Source organism: Chiroxiphia lanceolata, chromosome Z, assembly GCF_009829145.1.
Source record: "Chiroxiphia lanceolata isolate bChiLan1 chromosome Z, bChiLan1.pri, whole genome shotgun sequence".
In the NCBI taxonomy this organism is placed as follows: Eukaryota; Metazoa; Chordata; class Aves; order Passeriformes; family Pipridae; genus Chiroxiphia; species Chiroxiphia lanceolata.
In genome coordinates this window covers 8622055-8635160 of record NC_045671.1, presented here as the reverse complement: position 1 = coordinate 8635160, position 13106 = coordinate 8622055, and the positions used below count along the sequence as shown (strand labels likewise).

Below are 13106 nucleotides of genomic sequence, written 5' to 3'. Positions count from 1 at the left end.
GAAAATTATCAGGAGGCTACTGACCTCCTGCTACACACACTAAATAATGCACAAAGCTTCAGGATCAGACAGCCAAATCATAACCCTGCCTTATCTTAATCACTTTCTATACAGCTCCAGGCCTGTTCCACTCCTGGTTGGCTGTGTTATTCCGAATGCTATCTCAGTGGAAACTACAGAAAAGCCAGCCCTGAGAACTGCACTGCAAAAAGTTACCTCCTTAAGATTTATTTTTGTAGAAGCCAAGAGCTGCAGAGGTAGATATATTTAGTCTTTAAGCTGCTGTCTGGCTCCTGAGCTTATAGCACGAGGCAGTGGTCCCCCAGCACCTGGTTTTGTGAAAAGCGGCGTTTTCCTGCTACTTTGATGAAGGGTACAAGGAAGGCAAGGTCTGAAGAAAAGTGTATACAAAGGGGCTCACTGGTCCAGATACGAAAAGCCACCCTTTCTGCTCCATCCTCTCGAAACCTCATTTCAGCCTCCTCCTACAGACAGGGCTGCCCACACCTTTTGAAGGTGCCGCAGCACAGCCAGTGACATGAGCATTACGGTACAGCAAGAGGACCCAACACTGGGGGTGCTCTGTCCCCAGCTCAGGGCACACTGCAGGGGCCTGTGGACCTGCAGCAATCCTGTCCCACTCCTTGTAGTCCCTCTCTCCTTCAGGAAAGAAAAACAAGCGCAGCAGCTGGAAGAGATAAAAGACTACAGCTATCAATTAAAGAGTCAAGAACTAAACAAGGAGCCACAAAAAAAAAAGTTATCACACACTTTCCATACAGCCTCAACATGAACATCACCCACAGCTAGAGGAACAGATTGCACAGGGGTGACTTGAAGCCTAAAATAAATTTCCACTTGGGAATCTACAGAGAACTGTGGAAAAACACTGCTAAAGGACCAATTGACTAATTTTTACACCCCTGCCCCCCACCTTCTCCTCCCCGGTCCCCAACATGAAACCTCAGCTACAACACTACAGAGCAGACACTCTCTCACCCTTCCAGCCTGGCCTCACTGCCTCAGCCTTATGCACCGTCATAAGTGGTTCTTCAGACCTCCTGGTACAGGAGCTCCTAGTTTACCTCACTGCCACCTTACGAACTGCTACCAGCCTCAACAGCCTGCTCCTGCCCTTCAAGCCTCTCCCTATCCCCAAAACACCTGATTTATCCTCCCACCCTTGATGTCATGTGTCTTGAGTCACTTCTCTCCATCTGGGAAGGTGCTAAGCAAGATACAGGTGGACAGGATTCCTCATCTTTTAAATGGCTAATTCCTCCCCTCCTACAACCTTTCAGAAGAAAAGGGGCAAACAGTCTCCTCTAAAGTGAGCAGAAGAAAAGACCAAGGTGAGTTTAGGTGTAACAGAAGAAGGAGCAAGAGGAAGCACAGAAAGACAGGCAGGAAATAGCACAAGGTTCAGCTTTGGGAAAATACCAGCTAACACATGCAAGGAAAATGATCCATAGCAGAGATATTCAAAGGGAAGCAGAAATCTGGGAAAAATTAAGGTCCACAGCAGCAATTGTGAGGGGACAGTGAGCAGGCAGGCTTTCAAACTGAGAACTGCCAAGGCAGAACCTTTACTTAAGACACAACTCAAATCTGCAGTCAGGAGGATTTTGTCCTATTGCTCTGTGGACATGGCTGTGCCCAAGGGTGTCTCCAGAGAGATGATCCTGAGCCCCATAGAGCCCAGTCACACCATCTGGACATGGTATGACTAAAAGGGTTAACTGGACAGAACTCAGCAAAAGAAGAGGTCCTTTGTTTTTCTTTTCAGTTTTAAAGATCTGCCTGTTGCTGAGGCATCTGAACTACTTCTGGAAGGAGTTACAACAATAATGAAATTCCTCCATTTCCTAGTCTGGGTGACAAAGCAACCTCAGGCCTCTCTGGTCATTGAAGCCAACACTGTAATTGCCTGTGTCACATAGCCTTGCTCCATCCATATGCACTGGCTCTGCCCTTAAAAGCCAAGATGCAGGTCAGTTCATGTGTCTGCTGTCTAGCAGCTGTCTGGTGCCTTCCACGGGCATGGCTGGGGTTGCAAGAGGGCCATCAGCTGGGTTAAACTGGCATCACCCCACTGAGTTATGTGGGACTCTCTTGAACTGCCACCCTTGCTGAAAAATGCTGCTCAGGGACAGCTGAGACAGCTCCCAGCAGGGTCTCGTGACTATAAAGTGGGAGGTGAGAGCCTGGCAAAAGCCAGTGAACTACAGCTGCCTCAGGATTGACTTTATCGTCATGCCTGGTCAGAGAGGAGGCTTGCACAAGAGGAGGGGATGGATTTAAAACCAAACAGCACAAAGCCCTCAAAAATGCTCCAAGGAATAAAGCTGGAGCTGGCTGCTGGTGCTGGGACCAAGGGATGGCTCTGGCTCCAGCTCCAGCATTTGCAGCCACCCCTGGCTCCCTGTTCCAGAGCAGGGGGAAGACCATCCTCTTCTCATGCAGGAAACAGGCACCGAGCCTTCCCTTTCACACAGTGGCAGAAGGTTGTGACTGCCTGGGAGGGACTGCGACACACCAGAGCTTGCAAATGCATATTCTGGGGAGGTTTCTCCACTCCCCAAGCTGACTTCCAGCTGGAGACACGTGTCTGTGCTTGTCCCCAAGGCAGACAGCAGCAATAGAGGCATCCTCTGGTGCCAGACCCCACCAGCAGAGCATGGCAAAGCATTAGAGTGACAGCCTCCAGGGACGTAGGAGCAATTTACTCACCACACACGGACAAGTGCTCCCCTTCCTAGCTGAAATCCATCGGGCGAGACACTGATTAGTGTCACTCATCCTGGCTGTCTCAAGGCAAACACCCAGCCTGCTGGGACTCTGCTGAGAGCCCAGTAGCTCATTGCACGCACGCTTGCCTCTAAGGCCTAGGTCAGATGCAGGCTTAAGGAGGAGGAAAGGATTGCATCCAAGTCCCTACCATTACCCTCTCCATCCCAGCAACTCTGTTCCAGAGCAAGACCTGGCTCTGTCTTCTAGTTTTAAACACCCACCATTAGCCCATTCCAGAATGGCCTGCTCAACGGGGGAAAGGAAAGCTAAAATCTGTTTCTCTTCATGCATCTACCAACAGAGCTGTTGTTCCAGCTCCCACATGTCACTGCCAGTGACAGTGGAGGCAGGATGAACTCAGCTGGACTCCTCCAAGGCAGGAATGGAGCAGGATGACCTGTTGCTAGGCCAGCACTTAAGAGAAAAGCATCTTAGCTTGACAGTTCAGCAAATTTGATCTGAAACTGGCAAGAGAGAAAAACTGTAAAGCCTTTAAATGTCATCTCGGGGGCTTGACTGCCAGAAGCACTACAGACAGACAGACAGATAAGCACAGTGCTGCACAGAGAGCTGGATGCCCTACTTTGCTCTACTCAGTATTTACTAATGTCTCCCACAGTGGCATGAGCTGTTAGCAACTCAAGAAATCTGGTTTTCTGCCACCAACTCTGCTCTGGGACCTCAAGGAAATCCCAAAGCCACTCCAAGTTCAGTTTCCTCTCTTTGCGGGCAATGATGCTTCCCTGTAAACCCAGGAGGTGGCAAGGTTAAAGGCTAGCCCTGGTAATGCACTATAGCAAACATCATTGGGGAACCCTCCAAGCCTAAATGCAGACGGTGCAGTAAGTCAAACCTTAGTTTGGGTCGAGACCCAAAGAAAGGCCAGAACAATTCCTTGTTGTGAGAGGCAAAGTCAAAATCATCAACACACGTCCTCTGCCATTGGTTCTTCTGACCTGGGCAAGTCACATCATCTCCTTCCTTCCTCTACCAGCACTGGGGAGACAGCGAGTCCATCAGTGCACACTTGGCTCTCCCCTGTGCATAAGGCAGCCCTGCTTGGAAAAAAAAACCAGCATTGCTGGCCTGACTGCAGGTGAAGATGTACCAAAACTAGGAAGCACAAATACTGCATGCCCCTGAAGTCAAGGACCCACAATGGCTGTTGGGGAAGTTAACTCTTCATCCTCACTTGGCAGATGAACAAGCCAGTGGCTGATCCAGAGCAAGGAGGGCTGGGGGACAGCAAATGTGTTTGGACAGCAAATGTGTCTGTCCAGGAAAAAGCACTGCACACAGTGGGGATACAGAGAATTGATGATTGCCCTTGCAGTCCTCATCCCATCTAAGCAAGCCCCAAGAACATGGTGTGTCTCAGCATTGCTGTGAGAGGTCAACACTCGCAAAACAGGAGCCCAGTAAGCAGGGTGTACCAATGGCAAATGGTTAATAGTAGCTGGCTGGACTTCTGGAGAATGAATACCTTCAATGGGATCCCCAGGTGCATGCTTGGGATATCCTGCAACACTTAGGTTTCACAGAGCTAAAACTGCACCTTCTCCTGGCAAAACAACTCCAACTGCAGCCAAAAAGGAGGACCCTCCAAAACATTCTGGCACTTGGGACATGACAGGCATGCCCCATCAAGAGGGCAAGGAGTTTCTGCCAGGTGGCATAGCACATCTGTGGCATGGCCAAAGATATTGTCCTGCCAAAATGCTCCCTCCTGCACAGATTTCAGCATTAGCTAGTGCTCTGTGCCCTGTCATAGCACTCACTTTCATGCACGAAATAAGAACTAGACTTGCCAACATACCAATGGGCCTGTCAAACTAATCATGTTAGGAGGACTGGAAACACACCAGCAGCAAAAGCCGGCCCCTGCTCCAGAGCCCTTGTAGAAATCATGCATCCAGGAGACGGAAAAGCCTCTGTCATTCCCGGAACCAGGTCAATAAAAGCACAGACAACTCCATCCAGAGAGAGAGTTTTTTTATGAATCACAAGAAAGAGCAGCTTCAGCTCCCCCAGCTGCAAATAGGTGGGCAGGCACAAAGAGCCAGCACGGAAACGTGTCTGTGCAACACGTGTGGGCAATCGGCCGCCCTGCACATGGCCGGGATACGGGACAAGAGGAAACCACTCCGAACTGAGCTGGGAAAAACAGCACTGACAGCTTAGAGTGACTTTTCCCACCCCCACCAGCCGGGTTCCCAAATCCAACAGCCTCCCACCCATATGGGTGTCTGGCATGCCAGGGAGAGACAAGAGGCTAGACAAGGATTTCAAAGCTGAGAGGTCCCAGACAGCATTAAATGGCCTCAGATTCAGGGAGCGAGAATAACCCACCTTTTAGGGAGCAAAAATATTCACACTACACTTCATCCAGGTGCCTCAAGAACAAAGCAGTCCCCTCCCCAAACCCACAGTTATCTGTGGGTGCACTTTACTGTAATGCTGCTATTTCTGGAGCTCTTCATTAAGTGAGAAGCCCAGAGGACTGGACAGAGCTTTTTTTTGATCGAATTTCAGAGCAGCAGCAGCCTTTTGTTCTCTATCCTTCTTTTTAACATATTTATTTTTCAAGACCTTAGTTCAGTTTCACAGGAGAGGGTAAATCACACACTGGTTAAAGTCTGGCACAGGCTGCCTGCCCTTCGCATCTGAGAACCACCTCTAACCACAGGAGAGGATGTGTCCTCATTATCACCAGCATTTCTTAGGCCCTAGACAAAAGGACCATGGTACAGAGTGTACCTATGGTACAAGCAGGTATAAGTTTGTTTTATTATACAGGTTGCTTTATTAATTTCACCACCAAATCTCATGCCTGGCCCTGGGGTACCCAACCCAGCCTGCTTCTCCAAGCAGGAGGGCAGCAGCAGATCCCTCCTTCTGTACTGATTAGCATGTAAAGCTCTAGCAAAGGGAGTTCCCCATCCATCACCTATAACATGGCACTGTAAAATGCAGTGTGCTCCCCTGCAGCACTGGGACACCATGGCATTAGCATGGAGTAGGGATAGCTGTATGAGTCAGCCCTGCATGGCAGAGTCCTGCAAGTTACTTTCATATGCATTCCAGATTCTGGGAAAGCCACGAGAGACCACGAGAATCAGGAAAATACCAGGCTGCAATTTCGTGAACAAAATCAATTCACTAGCTTAACACCTACATAATTAAAAGCAGGCTCATCCCTGGGTAGCTGTTAGCATGGGGATGTGCCTGGTTGCGTGTTTGCTTTTAGAGGCAGGTGATACTACCTACAAAAGCACAGGGTCACCAGCCCCTTTGCAGAGGCAGGCTACCCACAGTACAGAGGAAACACACAGGGAACATCCTTGCCCTGAGGATCTCCTTTTCTTCCCATTGAAACGGGAGTAACAGTAGCTCCTTTCTGCCATGGAGGTCTGAGCCACCCACTGCTTCTCTCTCCTGGCAATTCAGCAGGCTCTGACAGCAATGGGGACCTCAATCCTAACGGAGGAGAGAACGCTTTTGCTCGCTGGTGCTGGGAATGACAACAGGCCCTGCTCTTCACACTCATCCACCAGCCAAATCCCTGGCTCTACCTGGCTCCCACTGGCTCTTAGCAACACTGGTGGGAATGGGCAATTCATACTGTCCTCTCCTCACAGGGCAGACTGAACCAACTCAGTAAATACCAATGGTGTTGATGGATAAAGAACAGGGAGCGAGAGCAGTCCCAGAGGAAGCAACGTCCAGCCCCTCCTCTCACAGGGGCACCAACCACCCACCACCCAGGTTTGGTCCAGTGGAGGTAGGCCCAGGCTGCAAGCTGCTTCCAGCATCAGGACAAAGCTTTCCCAGCAGGCTTTCTCTCACCGAGGATTTCTTGTATCACTTCCTGCACCAGTTCCCCCCTTCACAGGGTGTGTTGCATAGTATTTAAATACAACCAGGTCTGGGCAAGCCAGATTTCAGTTGATCCCATGTCCCCTCTGTCAGGCAATCCTAAGAAAGGGGTCATGATTCTTCCACCAGCTGTTGGTACCCCGTCACTTATTGCAAACCCTTACGATCTTCCTCCTCCAGCCTCCCCCAGGCACGGAGCAGCAGAAAGTGATTCCCCCGGAGAAAAGAGAGAGCTTTCCCACATAATGGGCATCGGTATTAATTCTTCCAACTGCTGCAGCGTTTCTTTCACTCTGTGATTTTATGAGCATCACTCGATGTTGGCAGCAGCCCCGGAGGGCATCACAAGTCACCTGAAAGGAAAACAGCTTCTTCCGGCACCGGCAGAGCTGCCTCTGAGACAGAGGGCGGCAGCTCCGGCCATGCGTGGCCACACTGACCAGACAGCTCACAGCCACCATGCCGGGATCAGCAGTGCCTCAAGAGGGCTTCGATGACATCTTTAGGGTGTCACGGCTAATTAGAGCCCTGACTATACCCTCTAATTAAGTAACACTTTCAGACAAATCACCCTGTCCTCTTCAAACCATGTCACGCCTTCAGAAACGATCCCTAATTGACTTAAAAGTAAACTCGGCACTTCTTCCCGGACCTCCTTCCACTTCACAAGGCATTTCAAAATAAATAAACCCCTGCTCCTCAGTCCTGTCTCAGAAACCAGCTGGGGAAGTGCCCTCACATCCGCACAGGCACGCACCTGCACAGCCTGACAGAAAACCTCCATCAGAGGCATAAAGCAAACGCACTGACACAGCAGCAGCATCGTCCTCCTCTGATCTCTCGTTTCTACCCATCCTAGTGCTACTTTCAACAACAGTCAGCAAAGCCTTTTCTCGGAGAACAGGAGTGTTTGCGATGCGTCAGTGTCCTACTAAAAATATTGCCCGGGGGCTTGTGAGAGCAGCAGTGCTCCAGCAAAGAAGCCTGGTATGTGGCAACAGAAGGCATTAAAAAAAAAACCCTAACCATTTAGAAATTAATATGCCAGAATGTTATCAAGCGTCAACATTTGAATCCAGAAGGTCGAGTTCTGTTTTCATTAGGTAATGAATAAACTGAAACGATCCAAATGTTTTCAGTTTCCCACTAGCACAAAATTTTAATAAGACAGCCAAAAAAAAAAAAACCAAACCAAAACAAGCAACAACAACCCACCATCATAACTGCAAACATGATGAACAAAACCTATCAAAATTCATAGAATATATATATTGAGCCTTTGCAAGCCTGCTATGAGAACAATGTCTCTTTATTTGCTTTCTGTGAGGTTTGTTATAACAAGAGAGAAAGACTCCAGTATACAGTGTTTTAATACACATACACGCATTCACAGCTGGAATAATAGATCTTAAGGACAGCGGACAATATTACAGCTGAACATATGCAGAAATGCATAAACATATCTTCAAAAACATGTTCTTTGCACCCTACCCAGATATATCTTGGACACACGTATAATACACACACACACACACAGTGTTTCAGAACGATGAGAACCATTCATTATATCAGACTCTCTAAAGTTTCTGCTGCTTTGGGAAAACATGACCCTGAGGAGACATCACACATGAACTTAACAACCAGCAGAAAATGAAACTGTAACACGCTGCATCTTGAAAGCCAGCCCTGAACCTAACTTAATCCCTGCTCTGGACAATGCCTCTGGGGAGACATTAAAACCATGCTAGGTGTTTTCCTGGATTTCCCAGATTCCCCGGAGATTCCTTGGCACTCTGGCTGCAACCATCTCCTCGCTTTGGAAATGTTTCCGGCTGAGTGCTTCCATCCTTACTTCTGCTGCTCCCACGGCCAGTAACAGACAGATCCAGTGGAGCACCATCCGGAGACCTGTCTCCTGCTCTGGCAGCAGGACTAGTTACCTGGGGCAGCTCTTGCTGTTTAACACTCGGGCTCCTACAAAACGTGCAGGGGAATGATGTACGGGGCTTTAAGGGTCAAGAGCAGCTTTGCATCCTCCTTTCCCATCCCCAACAAAGGAATTCCAGCAGATCTCGTGCCCCCTAGTGTCATCCCGGCGAACGGACCGACACTGGGCACCACCAAGCACCGGGTACCACCTGGCCCAGGCAGTGCCCTCGCCTATCCCATGGTGAAGCTGGCACCGTGTCCTACTGGTACCCAGACCATAGTTAAATTCCCTTCCCAGCAGTTCACGGGAAGGGCAGTGTGAGTTTGCTGCTCTCCCCAGCACTCCTGGGCAGCAATAGCCCCCTGAGTGTCCCCATGCCCAGCACAGTGCCACCTGTTCTGCTCTGGAGAAGCCTTGTTGAGGTCTGCCCCACCAGCAGATAGCCCAAACGGTGTCCCTGGCGAGGGGCCAAGAGGAGGAGGCAAAGAGCATCTGCAATGGACACTGTCCAGACTACAACTCCTCCTAAAAATAGATGGACCCTGGAAGGACACGGCCCTTCCAGGGAATGGGAATGCTCCCGTGGTTGGAGGGGATGATAAAACTTTGGGATGATAAAACTTCAAAGCACATGAATGCAAGACACCCCTGCTTTTGTTTCCCTGTTTTCTCCCTCTGAGAGCACCTGTGGCATCCAAGCTCTGGTCATGAGCATGAAAAGCAATGCACAAAACCAGCCTAGAACCCAGCCATCCTGCTCTGACCAAATGACAAGATCCAGTATCTCCCAGGGAAATGCCCATGCTGACTGCAACAGTAATGAGTGCAACAGGGACCAGACCCTGCTTACCAAGCACCTAAACACGAGGTATGTGCTGAAAAGAAGCACAGAAAACACGCGTGCCTCAGTTTCCCCATCCATCCAGCAGCCCTGACGCAGCTTGCCCTCTCTTATTTTGTTCATCCCTCCTGTTCAACTATTAGTTCTTGTAAGAAGAGGCACCCCAGGGACAGCGCCTAGACCACCAGCCCCTTTCAGAATCTGCTCGCAGCACTCAAGCAAACCTCAGCAACCCATCACCAAAATTTGGAGGAATTCTCCCCAGGGCACTGACCTGGGTATGCTGCTTTCTTCTGCAACACCGAGCAGGGACTATAGGTTAGAATAATGGGGAAGTAACTCAGTTCAGTGCTGACAAAGCATCACAAGCCCCAGCGGGGTGGGAGGGGAGGAGGTGTCCTTCCCTCACGCTGCCATGCCTGGTATACATCATGTTTAGGGCCAGGCATACGTCACTGACACAAAATGGACAAATTGGAGGGATTTCAGAAAAACGAGTGACAAAAATGATCAGGAGGCAGAGGGGATTGATTTACAAGGGGAGATTAAAAGAGCTGCGATCAGTCTTGCTGGGCTGAGCAAGTACTGACTGCAAGAAGCAGTTGGATGCTAATCTGCAAATGGGATGAAAACAATATGGGAAGGAATAATTTAGTATCTTCATCAGTATTGGGATGAAATGAGGGGGAACTCAGGGCTGAGCAGGCAGGCAAAAAAAAAAAAAAATCCCAAACCAATGCAAAAACTCCTTTCCTAGTTATGCACGACTGTCTCCACCAAAACACACAAAGTCCCCAAAAGTCTTTCTGCCCAGGACAAGGACCCTTGGGAGCAACCAAGCCTAAGAAAGTGTGTGCATGTACACACACACACACACACGCACGCACACATACGCATACACACACACACATACACACACAGCCCTTTCCCACCCCTGACTCACACTCAGGAAAGCAGCAGGGCCGCCACGATAACCGGAGAGGATGGAGGCTTCACGCTTGCGGAAAAGCACCGGAGAGCGAAGGCTAAAGCTGCCGGGAGTGGTGGGAAGGTCCCCGCAGAAGGATGCTTTTGCACTCCCTGGTCTTCACAGGGGGAAAGGTGCTGAGATGGCTTCCTGCAAAGTGGCAGGAGTGAGCTCAGCTGCGAGCACTCAGATATTTACACACAAACAGCACATTACTCAGCAACTCCCATTTGTCAGGCGTAATGGCAGCGGCAGCAATAATAAATGACAGAGCTGAGAGACAGGCTCCCCAGGCGCACACCCAGCCCCAGCCTGAGCTGGAGCAGGATGCATTCCTCCAGCTTGCAGGGAATTAACTGAAAGTGGCTAGGAGCTGGGGCTTGCACCCACAAAACTCCTGCTGCTGGCTTCAGAGAGTCAGCCACATCTCCGAAAGCTAAGCCTTGGCTGCACGGTTATTTGGTATGTGTATGTGCATCACAAGCTTTGGGGCTCTGAGAGGTACCAGGGCTTCTTCTTTCCAAGTCCAGGAAGTGCTAAGCACCTTCCATGGAGATGGGGAGGGGGATGCAGTGTCCTGGCAGGATTGGGTCCTCTCAGGGCAAATCAAACAAAAGATAATGCACGATCATTAGATCATGGCTTGGCCTGCTCTGAAAACAAGCTCCGATAAACTTATCCTAAAGGGCTGTTGCAAAGAAGTCTGCCAGGCACGAGGCTCTCATTTCCAAAGCTAAGCCTGCCTTGGGAAACTATACCCTCTGCAGTGAGCCCCAGAGAGCTCTGGTCCCAGGACCTTGTCCCAGTGACGTGCTTGGTCAGACACAAGCATCACTTGCACATCTCCAGATCTCACGGCAAAGCTCTAACTCCTCATGGAGGAGCAGAGCATGGAGCTGGGAGCAAGAAAGGCTGCTCCCATATATTTGCACATTTTGCAGGAAGCAGCCAGAGTCCGTGCCTCGCTGCCTGCACACACAGCCAGTGGGACCAGCAGCAACACATGTGGATCCTGTCCCTCACAGAAGTACAAAACATGGTGCACGGAGAGCAGGCACAATCAGAGTTAAATTAGCTAAATCTGAGCAGAAGTCAGCAAGTTCCTGAGCAAAAAGCCTTCTGAGGAAAGGACCTCTGTGACTATCCCACAAATTAAAACACAAAGAGATGAGAAAAAGAAATCAAATAGTTTTGCAGGCAATCACCTTTCTGCAACCTGCACTCTGTACAGACCCTACACATATGTCCGTAAGCATGGGGTGGGGAAGGATGAGAAAGTGAAGAAGTGCTGATCGTTATACCAAAAAAGTTTAGCAGTTAAAGAAACAATTGCCAGAGGAGCCAGGGAAGCTAGAACATGCAGACTTGGTTCCGTCCCCTGCGAAGGCAGCACAAATTGGCTCACGAGCTGATTGGAGTCACAACTCGTTTTTAAGATTGCAGTGGGGGAAGTCACCAAGATGTGGAAATGTCAGGGAGTTTTGTGCAGCAAAGGGATCGGTGTGTATTATGCAATTCTGGAAAGCAGCCCTCGCACTCATGCTCGGGATGAACTGCATGCCTAGCCCGGGGAGAGCAGTTCCCCAGAAGAGCCATGCAGACGCTTTTTGTATAAAATCACACCACCCCTTAAAAAAAAAAAAAAAAAAAAAAAAAAATTAAAAAATCAGCACGGCCACAGCAGAGAAAAAGGCAGGTTGCGCCTTTGGAGAGACGGAGAAGAAGCCTGCTCTCCCGCCCAGGAAATCCACGGGCTCTGGTTTACAAAGAGCCGCCCCGCAGTCCCGGCTCCAGCCCCGTGCGCTGCCGCAGGGAGGGCTCATCCCTCTCAACCCTCAACCTGGTACCGGCCGCGATGCCGACCCCGCCGGGCAGGGGACGGGGGGTCCCGCCGCGCCGCCCCACCGCGGACCCGCTGCCCCGGAGGGTGCGAGGACGCGCCGGTCCCCTGCCCCCCATCCCTCCCCGCCGGGAACACACGCACGGCGGAGCAGGAAAGTAAGTTGCCCAAATTGTTTCCTCGCGGGGGGTGGACGCGCGGCCCACGGCGGGGCGCGGAGACGCGCGGGCGCGCTGGGGAAAGGTGCGCGGCTGCAGGGCGGGAGCGAACACCAGACCGGGGCGAATGCGGGGGAAGAAAGCGTTCCCCTCCGCCCTTCTTTCCGCCTGCCTCGGCGGCGGGCACCGGGGCTCGCCTCCGCTGACCCCCGCGCCCGCCCGCCGCCTCCCCCGTCCCGTGGGTGGGGGTTCACCCCGTGCCGCCCACCGGCCCCTGCCGCCCGGTACTCACGGCGCCCTCCTTGCCGCCGCTCCCGGCACTACCCCATGCAACCACCGGCTGCTTCTGCACCGGCTCGGGGGCTATAAGCTCTTTTAAACTCCAGCACATAACCCATGTGACCGCAGAAGCCACTGGTAAGGAGCGCCGGGGAGCCAGCGATGAGCTCAGCCCGCACCCCCCGGCACAGCGCCGGGGACGCGCTCCCGGCCCCGCCGCGCCGCGCGCGCCCGCACACACACACAGAGACACACACACAGACCCCATGCTCACAAATACACACACACATCCGCACACATCCACCAGCACGCACATTCCCCCACCACCACCACACACCGGCTCACGCCCCGGCGGACACACCGCCTTTTCTTCCCCACGGATGCTGAGCCGGAGGGAGGCACCGCACACACGCGCACCCCACCAG

At 51.3% G+C, this 13106-nt stretch overlaps 1 protein-coding gene across 4 annotated transcripts in view; it reads right to left on the bottom strand.

The window, feature by feature from the left end:
- Nucleotides 1-12863, bottom strand: part of CNTFR (ciliary neurotrophic factor receptor) — a 203705-nt gene extending 190842 nt beyond the window's left edge. For 2 of the 4 annotated variants that reach the window (XM_032676308.1, XM_032676309.1), the window contains exons 1-2: nucleotides 12695-12804; nucleotides 10381-10554 (exon numbers count right to left, since the gene is read on the bottom strand). Coding sequence is in view for 1 of the 4 variants with exons in the window: in XM_032676306.1 (XP_032532197.1) it covers nucleotides 12695-12793 (99 nt within the window). In the remaining 3 variants the exon portion in view is untranslated. Of the gene's footprint in view, nucleotides 1-10380; nucleotides 10555-12694 lie in introns of all 4 variants that reach the window. The other 2 variants (XM_032676306.1, XM_032676307.1) reach the window with 2 other exon arrangements.
- Nucleotides 12864-13106: the final 243 nt, after the last annotated feature.